This window comes from Schistocerca serialis, chromosome 2 (assembly GCF_023864345.2).
Source record: "Schistocerca serialis cubense isolate TAMUIC-IGC-003099 chromosome 2, iqSchSeri2.2, whole genome shotgun sequence".
Lineage (NCBI taxonomy): Eukaryota > Metazoa > Arthropoda > Insecta > Orthoptera > Acrididae > Schistocerca > Schistocerca serialis.
The window spans coordinates 612,052,240-612,073,508 of NC_064639.1; the positions used below are offsets into that span (position 1 = coordinate 612,052,240).

The window sequence follows — 21,269 nt, forward strand, 5'->3', positions numbered from 1 at the left end:
GGAAACCAGTTTTCTTCTTCCTTTCAGATACGGCTGGCAGGAAGAAAACTACATCTCGATGCACCACAATTGTCTTTATGGAAGATATGAATATTCTGTACACCTTCCCATCATTATCATAATCCATAAATAAACCTATTTTATTTTGGGGCCTAGTTTAAATTTCTTTTCTTTGGGTAAAGGAACAGACACAAAAACACCAAATATTTTCAAATTGTCTATGTGTATCTCTCTGTCATAAAAGGCTTCAAAATGAGTTTTAGCTCCTACAGGACTTGAAGCAGTTCAATTTAGTATTATCATTCCTTAGAACTTGAATTTTTAGGCCGGTTTCTCACTCAGTTTTTGCAATAAAGATCTTCATCAAACCTTTGACCTCATCCTTTTGTTTCATAAAGAATACTTTGCAATAACCTGAGTAGTCGTCCTTCGAAAGCAAAAAATATGTCACTCCTCCAAGTCAATGCGTCTACATCGATCCACAGACATTTGCATGAACCAGTTCAAGGCAGGCATTAGCTCCTGATGGACTGATGGGGAAAGGCAAGTGATTATGTTTACCTGCCAGATACTCTTCACAAGCGACAAAGTCAGCAATGAAGCCACTCCTTTACATAAAAATAACTCTCTCACATGCGTAATGCTCTGATGGCACGATTTTTTATGCAACTGCCACAAACTCAAGCTTTCAATACGTTTAGGCAAATTTAACAGACCAAATTTCTTAACTCACATGCAGTATCAATATTGAGCAGTGAGAAGTCTCTAGTTTGTTAATAGTGCATTTGTTAGAGTGCATTTTATCTGTGCATGTCAAAATAACCATTGACAGTACTTATTGTGTTCCGTTTAAGGAAAAAACATACAATAAATTTTATTCACACATTTGGATAATGCATGAACTTCACTTTTACTGTTCATGAATTCACACTGTTCCTTGTTTGATACTAAACACATACCTTTGTCCAACACAGTTCCTCCTGAAAGCAGATTGAATTTCGGTTCAGACACATAAAGCACTCTACAAGGTAATGTTTTGATAAACTAAACCCCACTCCGTGCATACAGTTCCGTAGTACCACACTAATCACATCAAGAAGTTTCCCATCAACCACAGCAACCTGCAAGGAGCTTCACACACAGTCCAGTTTCTTATTCTTAAACAATTCTCTCCTATTCCACATGTGCTCACTAACACCTGTATCCACAAACCAATTATCATCTGGGTCAACTCACTGACTTACAACATGAGCCTTTTTGCCTTCCTTGTACTTCAACAATCTGCAATCTCACATCAAATGACCCCTTTCCTTACAATACTTGCAGCTTCTCATTTCTCTCTCACTTTATTTTTACATTGTATTACAGAAGTAGTTGAATGCTTGCCACGGACTCACTCTCACGCATAGTTTTCAGTTTAGCCCCCACGTCAGCAGACATTTTACACGAGAGTAGGTGAGTGAGTTGCATTACCTTCATCCACATCACAATAAGTTCCTGCACCTCTGAGTCCTTTTCCAGCCATGTATTTGCCTCACCTTCTTTCTCATTGGAGGCTTAATAGCTACACCACTGACAATATCTACAAAGCCTTTTCCTCTGAATATCACTTCAATTTTGAATTTCCACACTGCCCACTTGTCCCCTCCAGACAACTTAAGCACTCATGCACAGACTGTTCCACCATGTCACACCTACAGTATGCCAGTAACGAAAAATCTGCTGTTACTCACGATGCCACCAAAAGGCTATGCCATTATCTGAAAAACAGACTTATGCACTTGGGCCCAAAACCTGTAATCAGTGGCAGTAAATTAAACTTGATAATAAGTCTGTCATTTAAATATGTAATAGCTTATAACTCAACAGTGGATGACAATGACGCATATAGAAAACAAATAAAAATAAAAAGTGTCAGAACAGAAATGAGTGCAAACCAAAAAGGCCACCTTAAAACAACATGAATACCGTACCACTATAACAGTTAACTTTCATACACCAGGTGCAAACACTAAGTTGATCTGGTATAAGGAAATCAGTTGTACTTTTGACAGGGGGTTCAAATGTACACCGTAAGAACAGGACAAAACTTTTATATACAACATTGGAATTATTTGACAATCATATGATAAAGACGCAGCCAATGGTCCAAAAATGAATGAATTTATTCAAAAGTAGTCATCACTAAGGAATATGTTTGCAACTGTGAGAGAAAATTAATTAAATAATATTACATTTGTCCTAAGCTCACGTTTTGTAATTTGTGACTGTAGCTAATTTTGCTTAATTTGCAAGCTCCTAACAGGATCAGTATAATGCCATAGATGTATTTCAAAACCCACCGTATCATATGGTAAGTAAGATACAACAGTGTATTATAGGATCTAACGCAGTGGGCAGTGAGGACGGTACAGCAGCTAGAAAGGAATGTAGCATAATCAGTACTTGGAGAACCTGTACTGATTCTAAAAGAAGAGATGATGATGATGATGATGATGATGATGATGACCAGAGTGACTGCCACTGAAACTGGGTTAGAAAAAAGATAATTTACTGCAGAAAATCCAGAATGGAATGTAACAATATTATGAAAAGGAAAGTTGCTACTCACCATATATCTTGTTATAATTTACTGTAGAAAAGACAGATGAACTCTATGGACTGGCTCATGTTTCTTATGCTGTATTGTAAAACACTTTGCCAAAAAGGCAATTGGTTAGGGTAGCAAAAATGGTTAAGTTTGTATAATGAGTACAGTTAATTAATGAAATTCAGAATTTCATCAGCGTAGAACACAACTTCAGCTGTAATAGTAGGCAACATGTGCAGCTGCACATTGTCAGTGTCACACCCCACTGCAGGTAGTTTGCTATTGTCATTTATAAATTCTTGACCCCTCTCTTCTCAGTTGTTCCCCATTAGAATTAGAACATTACATCTCAACTGTAGTGGTGCAACAAAATTACATAAAGACCAAAACATACATCACAGAAAAATGTAAACAGAAATATAGTAAACCAAAACTGAGATTACAGAAAAATCAAAACAGAAAACAATAAAAACCTGGACGTTCTCTGCTGCTTTCCTGTGGTCTATCTCATTGCAGAATAAAACATGCAAGTTAGGTAAACACATACATACCTTTCCACTTCCACTGTTTGAACAACCCACTTCGGTGACTTGTTACAAGTACCTCATTATCTGAACTAAGTGTCAGAGCTGTAATGGGATCCTCATCTTCATCCTCTACTGACTCTCCAATAATGGATACAACACGACAATCCTCAATATTTAGAACATTTACGGAGCCACTGCTCTGACACAAAAGCTGCTTGCCATCAGATGTCCACTGGAATACAAATAATTATCAATGAACATTCATGAAGTAGTATGTAATGTATTTGGACTTATCAACACAAGAAATTGAATGGTACACTTTAAACAAATTTAAAAATATCATCGAATCTCTGTATTTTCTTATGCCTCCTTCATCCAGGACAAAAAATGGAAATAGCATACAGAAAGGGGAAAATGAATGAAGGTCATAGGGAAGGAAAAAAGTACCAACTCTGGAACTGACACCATGCAAAGCAGTGAGCCAGGCTTAACAGTAGAGTAACACAAAAGACAAAAATTCCACAGAACTATTAATAAATATGTACAGGGCTATTACAAATGATTGAAGCAATTTCATAAATTCACTGTAGCTCCATTCATTGACATATGGTCACGACACACTACAGATACGTAGAAAAACTCATAAAGTTTTGTTCGGCTGAAGCCGCACTTCAGGTTTCTACCGCCAGAGCGCTCAAGAGCGCAGTGAGACAAAATGGCGACAGGAGCCGAGAAAGCGTATGTCGTGCTTGAAATGCACTCAAATCAGTCAGTCATAACAGTGCAACGACATTTCAGGACGAAGTTCAACAAAGATCCACCAACTGCTAACTCCATTCGGCGATGGTATGCGCAGTTTAAAGCTTCTGGATGCCTCTGTAAGGAGAAATCAACGGGTTGGCCTGTAGTGAGTGAAGAAACGGTTGAACGCATGCGGGCAAGTTTCACGCGTAGCCCGCGGAAGTCGACGAATAAAGCAAGCAGGGAGCTAAACGTACCACACCCGACGGTTTGGAAAATCTTACAGAAAAGGCTGAAGCAGAAGCCTTACCGTTTACAATTGCTACAAGCCCTGACACCCGATGACAAAGTCAAACGCTTTGAATTTTCGGCGCGGTTGCAACAGCTCATGGAAGAGGATGCGTTCAGTGTGAAACTTGTTTTCAGTGATGAAGCAACATTTTTTCTTAATGGTGAAGTGAACAGACACAATGTGCGAATCTGGTCGGTAGAGAATCCTCAGGCATTCGTGCAGCAAATTCTCAATTCACCAAAAGTTAACGTGTTTTGTGCAATATCACGGTTTAAAGTTTTCGGCCCCTTTTTCTTCTGCGAAAAAAACGTTACAGGACGCGTTTATTTGGACATGCTGGAAAATTGGCTCACGCCACAACTGGAGACCGACAGCGCCGACTTCATCTTTCAACAGGATGGTGCTCCACCGCACTTCCATCATGATGTTCGGCATTTCTTAAACAGGAGATTGGAAAACCAATGGATCGGTCGTAGTGGAGATCATGATCAGCAATTCATGTCATGGCCTCCACGCTCTCCTGACTTAACCCCATGCGATTTCTTTCTGTGGGTTTATGTGAAAGATTCAGTGTTTAAACCTCCTCTACCAAAAAACGTGCCAGAACTGCGATGTCGCATCAACGATGCTTTCGAACTCATTGATGGGGACATGCTGCGCCGAGTGTGGGAGGAACTTGATTATCGGCTTGATGTCTGCCGAATCACTAAAGGGGCACATATCGAACATTTGTGAATGCCTAAAAAAACTTTTTGAGTTTTTGTATGTGTGTGCAAAGCATTGTGAAAATATCTCAAATAATAAAGTTATTGTAGAGCTGTGAAATCGCTTCAATCATTTGTAATAACCCTGTATAGTAGTCAGTAGGTTAGAGATTACAGTTGGACTCTGAAGAAACAACAAGCCTCATATACAGATACAGAAACAACACAGGGAGACTATGAAGGAAGGGGTTACACAGAGTTCTGAACAAAAAAAAAAATAATAATAATAATAATAATAATAATAATAATAATAATACAGTACACTTTCTCTAATCCAACCTTCCTTTGCACATATTGGTGCCTGATTAGAAGAAGTTCCAGATTACTAAGAGTCACTGACTTTTAGTTTAAACACACAGGTACTATACTTTATTAAATCCAAAGACAGAGTCATTCACATAGAAAACTTAGTCCTCCAATGTGTACACATAAAGAAGTATCACTCACTATAAAACATCCCAAATTTTTAGTTGTTGCAATGATGACACATGATGGCGGCTTTATCTCACAACCACTTGGTGTGACGTGTATTTGGTTGTTGCATAATGTACTCCAAGAAGACATCTACAGCTTTAGAACCAGCAGTGCGAGAAATCTTCATGCTTTCTGCTCCTATGCCTTCTTCTTCACTGTTACAGTTTCATTTATCTCACAGTTTTCCTCATTCAGCCACTTACCAACACAATCTTTAGCATGATAAAATCTTGCCAGGTGATCAACTGAGTGACAGCATTGTCTTGTCGCAATGTTTCAATGAATTCATACCCGTCACCTTCAGGCGAAGTGTTGGGATGCTGTGTTCTGCATATATGTATAGCTGCTGGACTGATGACCTCTTCTTTGTGCTGGCCAACCACCCATCTCCAGACGAGGGTGCTATGTTCATGGTGGGGGTATTCAGTGTGGCCGGTTGTGGGACAAAGCAGCACGGCCCTGGTCCAGGCACTGAGTCCTAGTGTCTGTCCATTCTGTCAATGGACACCACCGCCTTCAGGACAGAGCATTCCTGTAGTATTTTCATAACTGCAGTATCCCACACTTTGTCAAGTGGAAATTCACTATCTCAATATCTACAATGGTGACTAAAATTAAACCAACAAATGGAAATTTTGCAAGGCTGTGTTTATTTTGGCACAAAACAGTATGAACAGGTGACAGTAAAGTAGTAGCAATGTAAATAATACAGAACATAATCAACTGCAACATGCATAATGATAGACAAAAATGTTCTTCATTTTTTTCCAACAACAGATTTGCACACACATTCTGACAATTGGTTAATGTGCTTAGTATGGGGTGTGACCACCTTTGGCACCAATACAGATCTGACAATGATGAGACATGCTGTGAATGATGTCATTAATCTCATGTTGAGCCAATAATGCCCTTTCTTCCTGCAGAGCTGTTCACAAGTCTTAGAGAGTGGTTGGTGAATGCTGAAATGATGCAACCCATCTCCTTAGTACATGCCAGACATGCTTTATGGGATTAAAATCAGGAGAGCAAGCAGGCCATGCCATGCATGCAATATCTTCTGTTTCCAAAAAAACACCAACCACCCACGCTCTATTAAATGATAATTAATTGAAACCCTCAGCTGCCGACAAGTGTTGTTGATATACCTCAATGGGGACAGCTGAAAATGTGTGCCCCGACCGGGACTCGAACCCGCGATCTCCTGCTTACATGGCAGACACTCTATCCTTCTGAACCACCGAGGGCACAGAGGATAGCACGACTGCAGGGACTTATCCCCTGCATGCTTCCCATGAGACCCACATTCCCAACTGTCCATAATCTAGATTCGTAATGTATTTGCCCATTCACTCATTACTCGCTCCAACTAAGGTGACGATTCCCGTAAGAGTTCAGGCAAAGTGTGCGCATTCGCAATGAAGAAGGTCAATGGCCGGGTAGCCTTTAACTATATTCTCACATAGAAGAAGGTGTGATTAGATGAACGACGAACACTAATTTCACTTAACAAAGGTTTATTCAGCACTTGCACATGCAAGAGTGCAGAGTGAACTGCCTCCCGACAGAACACATACAGCATACAGGGTGTTACAAAAAGGTACGGCCAAACTTTCAGGAAACATTCCTCACACACAAATAAAGATGAGATGTTATGTGGACATGAGTCTGGAAACGCTTAATTTTCATGTTAGAGCTCATTTTAGTTTCGTCAGTATGTACTGTACTTCCTCAATTCACCGCTAGTTGGCCCAATTGAAGGAAGGTAATGTTGACTTCAGTGCTTGTGTTGACATGTGACTCATTGCTCTACAGTACAGGCATTGTTGATGATGTCTTGATTGGGCCCCATGTTCTTCCACCTACGCTAAATGGAGCACGTTATCACGATTTCATACGGGATACTCTACCTGTGCTGCTAGAACATGTGCCTTTACAAGTACGACACAACATGTGGTTCATGCACGATGGAGCTCCTGCACATTTCAGTCGAAGTGTTCGTACGCTTCTCAACAACAGATTCAGTGACCAATGGATTGGTAGAGGCGGACCAATTCCATGGCCTCCACGCTCTCCTGACCTCAACCCTCTTGACTTTCATTTATGGGGGCATTTGAAAGCTCTTGTCTACGCAACCCCGGTACCAAATGTAGAGACTCTTCGTGCTCGTATTGTGGACGGCTGTGATACAATACGCCATTCTTCAGGGCTGCATCAGCGCATCAGGGATTCCATGCGACGGAGGGTGGATGCATGTATCCTCGCTAAAGGAGGACATTTTGAACATTTCCTGTAACAAAGTGTTTGAAGTTGCGCTGGTACGTTCTGTTGCTGTGTGTTTCCATTCCATGATTAATGTGATTTGAAGAGAAGTAATAAAATGAGCTCTAACATGGAAAGTAAGTGTCTCCAGACACATGTCTACATAACATATTTTCTTTCTTTGTGTGTGAGGAATGTTTCCTGAAAGTTTGGCCGTACCATTTTGTAACACCCTGTATATACAGCTACAGAACATTCCAGTACAATGAATCTTGACATTTGTGGACACTTCTAGAATGTACTCTAACCGAATATAGAAATTAAAGTGGTACAATCCAGGTGAGTTTTGAACTCACAACCCTCCATTCAACAGCTTAGTATCATAACCACTATACCACGCTACTACTCAGCCTCTTCTGCAACATTGCTCCCTCCTTAAGAGAACAGCGTCTCGGTGTTACGTCGTCCTAGTCTGGGAATGAGTCATCGGTCCTACATACTCTGACTCCCGATGACTGATGCTCGCCCTGGCGGTGATCTTCTTAGAACTTCTTTTGCCGCTACACTCTTCGTCACCTTCCACTTGCTGCCTGTCGCCGGAGCTTTGAATTTAGCCTGGGTGGCAGGATTCTTGTAGGACTTCATTCGAAGTATGTGGAGCATATCTCTGATCTTGCGTCAGGGTCGAAATCTTCAACTTCATAAGTAACATCAGACAACTGTCTTACAACCTTATAAGGTCCAAAGTAGCGCCTGAGGAGCTCCTCAGAGAGACCAACTTTCCGAACAGGAGTGAAGATCCGGACGAGGTCACCAGGCTGGTAGACAACAGGGCGGTGGCTCGCGTCAGACCTTCGGTGATCATTTTCTTAAGCCTTCAGCGTGCGGAGTCGATCTAACTGCCGAGTTTCCTCAGGTCTGGTTAACACATGGCCGATGTAGTTGGCGTCATCAGGATGTAACAGAAACACAGTGTCCATTGTCATAGTCGCCTCACGCCCATGCACCAGGAAAAATGGTGTAAATCCTGTGGTGTCTTGTTTGGCGATGTTGTAAGCAAACATCACGAAAGATAGCACCTCATCCCAGTTGCTCTGTTCAACACTGACGAACATTGATAGTATGTCGGCCAAGGTCTTATTAAGGCGTTCAGTAAGCCCATTAGTTTGTGGATGGTAGGTAGTCGTCATGTGACAAGTTATGTTGCACCGATGGTTTGTCTCTGTCACAAAATTCGATTGAAAAATTTTCCCTCGATCCGTAATTAACGACCTTGGGGCACCGTGTTTAAATACAATGTCTTCCATGATGAATTTGGCTACCTCGGATGTTTTCATGGCTTTTGTAATGGCATAGTGTGTCAGATAATCAGTGCAAACAATAATCCATCTATTGCCACTAGCAGAAGTTGGAAATTGTCCAAGGAGGTCAATCCCAACATGCTGGAAAGGTGTTTCGGCTGGTGGAATTGTTATGAGTCGGACAGGTGGTTTCTGAGGAACTGCCTTTCTCCTCTGGCACTCTCTACAGTGTGACGCATAGTGACGGACACTCCTAATAAACCTGGCCGGAAAAATCTCTTGCGGATTCTATCGTAAGTCTTAATAAATCCTAGATGTCTGGCCTCAGGTGTGCCATGGAATTTCTGTCTAACATCTAAGTGCATGTGTTTAGGAATCACTGGTAGCCACCTCTTTCCAAACGGATCAAAGTTTTTCTTGCAAAGTACTCCATTAACTACCTTAAATTGTCCTTTCACATCCTCTGACCGATCTAAGGCAAGCATAATTTGAGATATCTTGGCGTCCTCCTCCTGCTCAGCAGAGGTCCTGGAGTCCAGCGAGACAGTCACTATCTTCATCAAAGTCTTGATGGTCTTGCATAGGGTTTCTTGAGAGACAGTCGGCATCTTGGTGTTTTCTTCCACTTCTGTACACTATGGTAATGTCATACTCTTGAAGATGTAGTGCCCATCTGGTAAGTCATCCAGTTGGATCCTTAAGAACTGTCAACCAACAAAGTGAATGATGGTCTGTAACAACTGTGAATGGCCTTCCCTTGAGATACTGTCGAAATTTCACATGGCCCAGATCACGGCAAGACATCCTCTTTCTGTGGTTGAGGCTTTCGGCTTTTGTAAGTGTCATAGAAGCATAGGCTATAACCTCCTCTTTTCCATCCAAAATTTGCACCAGAACAGCACCAAGCCCATACCCACTGGCATCTGTGTGTAGTTCTGTAGGTGCTCTCTCATCGTATAGACCAAGAACAGGGTCAGTCGTCAGAGCTTTTCGCAGCACATCGAAGGAATCTTGTTGAGCACCACCCCAGATCAGCTTTTAACAACTCTTGGAGTGACCTGGCTTTGATACAAAAGTCTTTGATAAAACGATGGTAATAAGAACATAATCTGAGGAAGCTTCTCACATCTCTAATACTTTTAGGAATAGGAAATTCTGTAATAGATCTGACCTTTTCTGGGTCTGGACGCACACCTTCATTTGACACAAGGTGTCCAAGTATTTTGATTTCTTTTGTTCCAAAGAGACATTTTCTTGGATTAAGTTTCAGTCTGCCTTGTTGGAAACACTTAAGAACGACCCTCCGTCTTTTTATATGTTCATAAAATGTCTCTGAGAGCACTATAATCTTATCTAAATAACAAAGACACATCGCCCACTTCAGGTGACGTAGAAGATTATCCATCATCCATTCAAAAGTTGCTGGTGCATTACACAAACTGAACAGCATTACCTTAAACTCATACAGGCCCTCAGGGGTGATGAATGCAGTTTTCTCACGATCAGCCTCACCTATTTCGATTTGCCAGTATCCCGAGCACATGTCCATGGTTGAGAAAAACTTAGCCCCCTTCAGACAATCTAGAGTATCGCCAATTCATGGAAGAGGGTAAACGTCCTGCCAACTGTCATCCTTCTTCCTGATGAGGGCCACTGGTGATGACCATGGGCTCTGCAAAGGCTGAATAATGTCATTCATCATCATTTTCTCTACCTCGTCGCAAATTAATCAACATTCCGTTGCTGTCACACAGTATGCTTTCTGGCTTATTGGTTGATGGTCTCCAGTGCTAATCCGCTGCTTCACCATCGATTTGTCCAATGTGCTCTTCACCTGTGGATCAAAGCATTTAGGGACCTCTTGAAGAATGGCAAGTAGCTTCTTCTGTTGTTCCTTGGTGAGCTAGAAGATCTTGTCTCATAGTGGTAGCACTAATTTCGCCCACAGACTCGGCATGAGAGGTTTCTCAGATGTTCTTCAATTAACGGCTCAGCTGCTGCTACGCACATGCATCTTGGAAGGATCTGCAGTTCTCAGCAATAGTTAACTATCCACAATTCACCGAATCCATTCTTAAACGAGACAATAGAGGCTGGGACGACCAAGTTATTCTTCAGTGGTATGCTTCTCTCACATTCCACTACAAGATCCATGGGTTGATGCATAACAAGTGACAGTTATCTTTCTAGCGCTGATTGCAGGAATGATCATCCAGCACACACAGTCTCAACACACTAGGATGTGCATCTTCCCATCCACAGTATCTCATCTCGTCTAGCATAATCTTCGCATGACCACAATCAATAATTGCCTGAGAAGCTTTCAAAAGGCCCCATCCGAGAATGACGTCATGACTATACTCTTGTACGACGATGCATTCTAAGGGCCGTGTATGGCCACTTATACCCACACGAATGGTACATCTTCCTGTAGGTTTTACATATTTCCCATTAGCCATCTTCAGGAGAGATGTTTTGCTATCGATGAATACAGTTTTCTGCAACTGGCGACGATACTTCTCCGAAATGACTGACTGTGATGCTCCAGAGTCTACAAGAGCATGGGCTGATCGGCCATCCATGAGGATACCGATGTAGTTTCCTACTATTTTTGTAGTGATCAGCGGCAGAGGATCTTTCTCTTCAGAGGCCTCACCTCCAAGGAAGGTCGCACCCTTTAGTCTTCCAGGTTGTGGCGGCTGGTGATCGGCTAGAGCTTCCAAAGAGCGATGCAGACCTTGATCAGCTGTTGGGGAGCGTCCTCTACAGCGGCTAGCTTGCGGCGATGGTGACCATGTCGTCCTCCACCCACATCTTTTTGTTCATCTTCGTCGTCCCGGAGTTGGCATCGGCTAAGATCAGTCTGCTGCCTTCTGGCACGGGTGCCATCAAATATCCGCCGCCTTTCTCGACAATAGTGCACCACATGTCCCGGTCGTCCACAGTAGAAACATACTGGTTGGTTATCCTGGGTCCTCCAGATGTCAGTCTTCCTTGGTACCCAAACAGGTTCCTCATGCAGCATTGTAGGAACATAACTCTGCCTGGGTCTTGACTTTTTCACCGTTTTAGAGGGAAATGAAGAACGAGAGATTGGGTTCAATGTCTGTTCCACTTCCTCCCTTATGACCTCTTGAAGCGTCTCCGTTTTTTGCTCGCCGTGCAATCCGAGTGCCTTCTGAACTTCCTCTCGCACGGAGAATACTTGTGAAATCAGTTGCTTCCTCCATCACAGACATTGATACGACATTTGGAAGCCGTTCAAACTTCTTGCATGTAATTCTTTTTTGATGCATTGTCTCGATACACTGGCACCATTTTATGAAGTTGTCTGCTGTCAAAACCTCCTTCAGGGGTAGGGCCTGATACATGTCCTCAGCAACACCCTTCATGAGATGTGCAAACTTATGCCCCTCCTCCATTCTAGGATCCACTATTTTACACAGCTCCGAGACGTCTTTAATGTAGGATGCTGTAGTTTCTCCTGGGCACTGTGTCTTGCACTTTAATTTATGTTCAGCCTTGCACTTCTGTCGTGTGTCGCCGAAATACTTGCACAGTTCCACATGGAATATTTCCCAGCTTGTGAACTTCTCCTCGTTATTCTCATACCATTGCTTGGCAGTGCCCTCCAAGTAGAAAAATACGTTAGCCAAACACACGGTGTCATCTCATTTGTTAAATTTGGCTATACGCTCATATACCTTCAGCCACTTGTTTGGATCTTGGCCATCATCACCAGAGAACCTGGAAGGACGTCTCATGTGGTGGCACACAGTTGCTGTCATCGTAACGTCCTCTTCTTGTTCTGTCTCCGATAGATTGCAATCTGTTGAATATGACTCAAACTCTGTCGTGACCTGATGGGACCCACTGTGTTGTCGATAATGTGCACTATCACAAGTTCCAATACACAGCGTCTCCACCCCAGAATAATGACACGTAGAAGAAGATGTGATTAGATGAATGACGAACACTAACTCCACTTAACGAAGGTTTATCAGCACTTGCACATACAAGAGCACGGAGCAAACTGCTTCCGGCCAGAACACATACAGTATATATACAGCTACAGAACATTCCAGTACAACGAGTCTTGACATCTGTGAACTCTTCTAGAATGTACTCGAATCTAATATAGAAATTAAAATGGTACAATCCAGGTGAGTTTCAAACTCACGACCCTACATTCAACAGTTTAGTATCATAACCACTACACCACACTACTGCTCAGCCTCTTCTGCGACAATATGAAGATAGTAATTGTTCCGAAAGAACTGATACCAATAATGACAAAGCGGCTCCTCTAGAAAGAAATGATAATTAATCAAAACCCTCAGCTGCCGACAGGTGGTGTTGATATATCTCAATGGAGACAGCTGAAAATGTGTGCCCCAACCGGGACTCGAACCCGGGATCTCCTGCTTACATGGCACACGCTCTATCCATCTGAGCCACTGAGGGCACAGAGGGAAGTGTGACTGCAAGGACTTAAGCTCTGCACGCTTCCTGTGAGACCCACATTCCCAACTGTCCACAACCTACATTCGTAATGTTCCTACAGGATATTTGCCCATTCACTCATTACTCGCGCCAACTATGGTGACAATTTCCGTAAGAGTTCAGGCAAAGTGTTCGCATTCGCACAGAAGAAGGTCAATGGATGGGTAGCCTTTAACTATATGAAGATAGTAATTGTTCCGAAAGAACAGATACCAGTGATGATCATGCAGCTTCTCTAATCCTTAGGAACATCACAAATGTAGGTTGTGGGCAGTTGGGAATGTGGATCTCATGGGAAGTGTGCAGGGGATAAGTCCCTGCAGTCACACTATCCTGTATGCCCTCGGTGGCTCATATGGATAGAGCGTCTGCCATGAAAGCAGGAGATTCCGGGTTCGAGTCCCAGTCGGGGCACACATTTTCAGCTGTCCCCACTGAGGTATATCAACAACACCTGTCGGCAGCTGGTTTCGATTAATTATCATTACTTTCTAGAGAAGCTGCATGGTCATCATTGGTATCTGTTCTATTTATTTATTTTATTTATTTATTTATTGTTCCGTGGGACCACATTAAGGAGAAGTCTCCATGGTCATGGAACGAGTCAATACATGAAATTATAACACGATTGTAGAAACAGATAAAATGAAATATAAGAAACATATTCAGTTGTAGATTGTAGAAACAGATAAAATGAAACATAAGAAACATATTCAGGCGACACGTCGTTAGTTTAAATAAAGAAAATCAAGAATGTAACACTGGAATTTGCTTAATTTTTTAGCTCTTCCAGGAGTTCCTCGACAGAATAGAAGGAGTGAGCCATGAGGAAACTCTTCAGTTTCGACTTAAAAGCATTTGGGCTACTGCTAAGATTTTTGAGTTCTTGTGGTAGCTTATTGAAAATGGATGCAGCAGAATACTGCACTCCTTTCTGCACAAGAGTCAAGGAAGTGCATTCCACATGCAGATTTGATTTCTGCCTAGTATTAACTGAGTGAAAGCTGCTAACTCTTGGGAATAAGCTAATATTGCTAACAACAAACGACATTAAAGAAAATATATACTGTGAGGGCAATGTCAAAATTCCCAGACTATTGAATAGGGGTCGACAAGAGGTTTTCGAACTTACACCACACATAGCTCGAACAGCCCGTTTTTGAGCCAAAAATACCCTTTTTGAATCAGAAGAATTACCCCATAAAATACTACCATATGACATAAGCGTATGAAAATATGCGAAGTAGACTACTTTTCGTGTTGAAATGTCACTTATTTCAGATACTGTTCTAATGGTAAATAAAGCGGCATTTAGTTTCTGAACAAGATCCTGAACATGGGCTTTACACAACAGCTTACTATCTATCCGAATGCCTAGGAACTTGAACTGTTCCGTCTCGCTTATAACATGCCCATTCTGTCTGATTAAAATAGCAGTTCTTGTTGAATTGTGAGTTAGAAACTGTAAAAACTGAGTCTTACTGTGATTTAGCATCAAATTATTTTCCACAAGCCACGAACTTATTTCATGAACTACATTATTTGATAATGTTTCAATATTACACACAAGATCCTTCACTACCAAGCTGATGTCATCAGCAAACAGAAATATTTTTGAATCACCTGTAATACTAGAAGGCATATCATTTATATACATAAGAAACAGCAGTGGCCCCAGCACCGATCCTTGGGGAACACCCCATTTAACAGAGCCCCATTGGGACTGAACATCATTACCACTCTCAATATCGCGGAGAACTACCTTCTGCTTTCTGTTCTTAAAGTAAGAGGCGAACATTACTCCATAATGTTCCAACTTCTGCAGTAATATTTTGTGGTCAACACAGTCAAAAGCCTTTGTTAAATCAAAGAAAACACCTAACGTTCGCAACCTTTTATTTAATCCATCCAAAACCTCACAGAGAAAAGAGACTATAGCATTTTCAGTTGTTAAGCCATTTCTAAAACCAAACTGTAAATTTGACAGCAAATTATGTGAATTTAAATGCTGCAGTAACCTTGTATATACAACCCTCTCGATAACTTTAGCAAACACCGATGGCATAGAAATAGGTCTATAATTATCAACATTATCCCTGTCTCCCTTTTTATAAAGTGGCTTCACTACCGAGTACTTTAATCGGTCAGGAAACCGACCACTCCTAAAGGAAAAGTTACAGATATGGCGAAGTGCTGGGCTAACATACATGGAACAACACTTCAGTACTCTGCTAGATACCCCGTCATATCCATGAGAGTTCTTGGTCTTTAGTGATTTAATTATTAACTCAATCTCCCTCTTGTCAGTATCATGGAGGAGCATTTCAGGTAACAGTCTCGGAACACTTTTTTCTACGAGCGCTATATGATTCCCTGTTAGGACTAGGTTTCTATTTAGTTCACCTGCTATATTCAGAAAGTGATTATTAAATACTGTACATATATACGACTGATCAGTAACACGGACATTCCCACTACCCACTGATTCTATATCCTCGACCTGTCTCTGCAGACCAGCCACTTCCTTTACGGCTGGCCATATGGTTTTAATTTTATCCTGAGACTTAGCTATTCTATCTGATACCACATACTTTTTGCCTTCCTAATAACTTTTTTAAGCACCTTAAAATACTGTTTGTAATGGGCTACTGCATTTAGACTGTGGCTGTTTCTAATGTTTTGATATAATTGCCACTTTGTTCTACAAGATATTCTTATACCTTTAGTCAGCCACCCAGGCTGCCTGTTTGTGCTAGTACCCTGTTTTGAACGTTCTAACGGAAAGCAACTTTCAAAGAGCACGAGAAAAGTCTTGAGGACAGCATTATATTTATTGTCTACTGTATCAGCACTATAAACATCTTGCCACTCTTGTTCCTTGATAAGGTTTACAAAAGTCTCTACAGCAACTGGATCAGCTTTCCTAAAGAGTTGGTAACTATATTTAACATGTGTTGCAGCACAAAAATCTTTTAGACTTAAAATTTGTGCATCATGATCTGAAAGGCCATTCACCATTTTGCTAACAGAATGCTCTTCTAGTAATGACGAATGAACAAAAATATTGTCTATGGTTGTTCTACTGTTCCCTTGCACTCTCGTTGGAAAGAATATGGTTTGCATAAGATTATATGAATTAAGGTGGTCTACCAGCATCCTTTTCCTGTTCTTTCGGAACAGTTTCTATCTTCATACAGTTAAAGGCTACCCAGCCATGGACCTTCTTCTGTGCGAATGCACACACTGTGCCCGAACTCTCACAGGAATCGTCACCTTAGTTGGTATGAATTATGAGTGAATGGGCAAATATCCTTTAGGAACATTACGATTGTAGGTTGTGGACAGTTGGGAACGTGGATCTCACGGGAAGCATGCATGGGTAAGTCCCTGCAATCGCGCTATCCTCTGTGCCCTTGGTGGTTAAGATGGATAGAGCGTCTGCCATGTAAGCAGGATATCCTGGGTTCGAGTCCCAGTCAGGGCACACATTTTCATCTGTCCCCATTGAGGTATATCAACAACCACTGTCGGCAACTGACAGTTTCGATTAATTATCATTTCTTTCTAGAGAAGCTGCATGGTCATCACTGGTATCTGTTCTTTCGGAACAGTTACTATATTCACATGCTCTATGATGTCGACCATTATCGTCCAATACGAGTCTGGGCCCACAGCACCTCACAACATGCAAGAGATCCCAAAATCTCCTCACAGCAGTTAAATCTTGATGATTAAGCCATACGATTTCATGAATAGGTGTTAAAGTGCTCAACACAATCCCTACCCACACCATTAGGAATCCTCATCAATATCAATTTCTTACCACAATGTTTGGGTCCCAAAATCATGTTCCACGTGCCCCCCAGATGCGTATGTGTTGAGAATTACTCTCTAGGCCAAATCGTGACTCATCAGTGAAAAGAACATTGGCCCTCACTTTGACCTTCCAGGTGGCATATTGATGGCTCCACTCTAGATGTTCCCTTCTGTAAAGACACGCCAGAGGTAAACAGACAGCAGGTCTCCAACAATAAAGGCCATTCTCCTGAAGCCTTCTGTACACCATTTGTTTTGGTACAACACGTCCAGGGGATGATGCCAGTTGCTGTGCACTACTAAGGAGGTACAGTCATGCTCTTACAGCCAAATAATGGTCCACTCTTTCTGAAGTCACACTTTCTTCCTATGGTCCTCCACAGGAGTGTGTCTGTAGGTATCTTCTCTGTGCCATACTGCACCATCTATGACTGTGTACACAGCATTTGTGAATGTGCAACTACCCTGCAAACAAAGCCCCGCTTGATAGCTGCCCTGACGTCATCACTGGCGTGGCTGTCTGTTGATCCAAATGCCATCTTCTGTGCAGAACACAATTGTAACGAAATCTGTTGACAGTTTGTATGATTATATGGTGAATTATAACAATATTATGAAAAGGACAGTTGCCACTCACCATATAGCAGAGATGCTGCATCGCAGATTGGCACAGCAAAAAGACTGTCACAAATAAAGCTTTAGGCCCTGAAGGCCTTCAACAACAACAACAACAACAACAAACACACACACACACACACATACACACACGCAAATGCAACTCGCACACTACTAGTCTCAGGCAACTGAAACCACACTCACAGTATGGTTTCAGTTGCCTGAGACTGCAGTTTGTGTGTGTGTGTGTGTGTGTGTGTGTGTGTGTGTGTGTGTGTGTGTGTGTGTACGAAGGCCTTAATGCCTTCCCTTTTTCATAATATTGTTACATTCCATCCTGGATTTTCCATCATATGGTGAATTAGATGTAAAACAGGGAAATAGTAGTCTGTTGCTGTAATTTGGACACCAGTGTATATAGCTGCTAGACTGATGACCTCTTCTTTGGGCAGAAGAGGGTTGTATGTTGGTGGTGGAAGAATGCTGCGCAGTCATTGGTGAGAGAACACAGCATGTCCCTGGAGTGGACATTGAGTCATGGAGTCTAAAAATGGTTCAAATGGCTCTGAGCACTATGGGACTTAACTTCTGAGGTCATCAGTCCCCTAGAACTTAGAACTACTAAAACCTAACTAACCTAAGTACATCACTCACATCCATGACCGAGGCAGGATTCGAACCTGCGACCGTAGCGGTCGCGCGGTTCCAGACTGTAGCGCCTAGAACCGCTCGGCCACACCGGCCGGCCAGTCATGGAATCTGTCCATTCCATCCACGGACACTGCCACCTCCAGAACAGAGCATTCCTGTAGTATTTTCGTAACTGTGGAATCCAACCCTGTGTCGAGTTGAAATCCACTATCCCTGTATCTACATAGCTGCTGGACTGATGACCTCTTCTTTGGGCAGGCCAACTCCACATCTTCAGAAGAGGGTCGTATGTTGGTGGTGGAGGAATGCTTTGCAGTCATTGGTGAGATAACACAGCATGTCCCTGATGTGAACATTGAGTCATGGTGTCTGTCCATTCCATCCACGGACACGAACACAGTTTCCTCGTCCTGCTACTAACAACTGCTGTCGCAAGAGCAAACACAGTTTTCCAATGTGCAGTAGTGGACTGATGCAGTCAACACTGTCACTAATGTGGAAGGTGACAACAACAGGCAGCTGCAAGGTGATCATGAAAGTAAAGAAGGTCAAACTGAACCACCAGTCGGTGAGTTTATGAAACCTTCTCAGTGAAAGGAATAACAAGAAGAGACCAAATTAATTATTTCTTTGTTATAAGTTAATAGCTAATGTAACTATAAACAGGACCAGCAATGACTTAAATGAAATAAAAAATACAGATTTAAACAAGGAATTATGCTGTAGATATTAAATAAAATAAATAGTTGAATCTCAGAAGAGATAGTTTCAATAAATAACTAAATAGTCAAGATAAAAAGAAAGACCGAGAAGTTTCCAGCTGCCATTGAAGCTTCTAACCAAAAAATGCAGACAGATATGCTGAATTAAATGCTAGTGTTATGAAACTTGACAAACTAATGGAAGGAGACACAGTTAAAATCAGATATTAGTATGGTTAATGATCAATTAAATAATTTTAAAACTATCATTAGAAGAAGTGAAAAAAAGAACAAATGTTTGAAAGAGGAGTCCAACAAAAATTTAGAAGCAATGTGAACTGAAGTCATAGAAGTGATGCGGGAAGCATCATATAATATAAATACCCAAAGAAAATCACAGGAAGAGAATGTCTTGAAAGTAGTACTGAGTTAAGGGAAACACAATACGAATTAGAAACTCTAGAGAAACACGTGGACTGTAACAGTCACTTTTTTACTGAAGCGAAAGAAATATTTCAACACAACCCCACTTGGGAAATGGGAATAGTACCTGTACCTGCAAATTTTGTACTCAAGAGAACATACTGAAAGTTACCCCCCCATGAACCATGGACCTTGCCGTTGGTGGGGAGGCTTGCGTGCCTCAGCGATACAAATGGCCGTACCGTAGGTGCAACCACAACGGAGGGGTATCTGTTGAGAGGCCACACAAACATGTGGTTCCTGAAGAGAGGCAGCAGCCTTTTCAGTAGTTGCAGGGGCAACAGTCTGGATTATGGACTGATCTGGCCTTGTAACATTAACCAAAACGGCCTTGCTGTGCTGGTACTGCGAACGGCTGAAAGCAAGGGGAAACTACAGCCGTAATTTTTCCCGAGGACATGCAGCTTTACTGTATGATTAAATGATGATGGCATCCTCTTGGGTAAAATATTCCGGAGGTAAAATAGTCCCTCCGGGCGGGGACTACTCAAGAGGACGTCGTTATCAGGAGAAAGAAAACTGGCATTCTACGGATCGGAGCGTGGAATGTCAGATCCCTTAACTGGGCAGGTAGGTTAGAAAATTTAAAAAGGGAAGTGGATATGTTAAAGTTAGATGTAGTGGGAATTAGTGAAGTTCGGTGTCAGGAGGAACAAGACTTTTGGTCGGGTGATTACAGGGTTGTAAATACAAAATCAAATAGGGGTAATGCAGGAGTAGGTTTAATAATGAATAAAAATATAGGAGTGCGGGTTAGCTACTACAAACAGTATAGTGAACGCATTATTGTGGCCAAGATAGACACAAAGCCCATGCCTACTACAGTAGTACAAGTTTATATGCCAACTAGCTCTGCAGATGATGAAGAAATAGATGAAATGTATGACGAGATAAAAGAAATTATTCAGGTAGTGAAGGGAGAGGAAAATTTAATAGTCATGGGTGACTGGAATTCGTCAGTAGGAAAAGGGAGAGAAGGAAACATAGTAGGTGAATATGGATTGGGGGGAAGAAATGAAAGAGGAAGCCGCCTTGTAGAATTTTGCACAGAGCACAACATAATCATAACTAACACTTGGTTTAAGAATCATGAAAGAAGGTTGTATACCTGGAAGAACCCTGGAGATACTAAAAGGTATCAGATAGATTACATAATGGTAAGACAGAGATTTAGGAACCAGGTTTTAAATTGTAAGACATTTCCAGGGGCAGATGTGGATTCTGACCACAGTCTATTGGTTATGAACTGCAGATTGAAACTGAAGAAACAGCAAAAAGGCGGGAATTTAAGGAGATGGGATCTGAATAAACTGAAAGAACCAGAGGTTGTACAGAGTTTCAGGGAGAGCATAAGGGAACAATTGACAGGAATGGGGGAAAGAAATACAGTAGAAGAAGAATGGGTAGCTCTGAGGGATGAAGTAGTGAAGGCAGCAGAGGATCAAGTAGGTAAAAAGACGAGGGCTAATAGAAATCCTTGGGTAACAGAAGAAATATTGAATTTAATTGATGAAAGGAGAAAATATAAAAATGCAGTAAATGAAGCAGG

The 21,269-nt window shown here is 41.8% G+C and overlaps 1 protein-coding gene across 1 annotated transcript in view; it reads right to left on the minus strand.

The window, feature by feature from the left end:
* Positions 1–21,269, minus strand: part of LOC126457657 (transducin beta-like protein 3) — a 187,907-nt gene that overhangs the window by 136,671 nt on the left and 29,967 nt on the right. Inside the window, exon 3 of the mRNA XM_050094148.1 lies at positions 3,142–3,349. Coding sequence (XP_049950105.1) covers positions 3,142–3,349 — 208 coding nt within the window. The remainder of the gene's footprint in view (positions 1–3,141; positions 3,350–21,269) is intronic.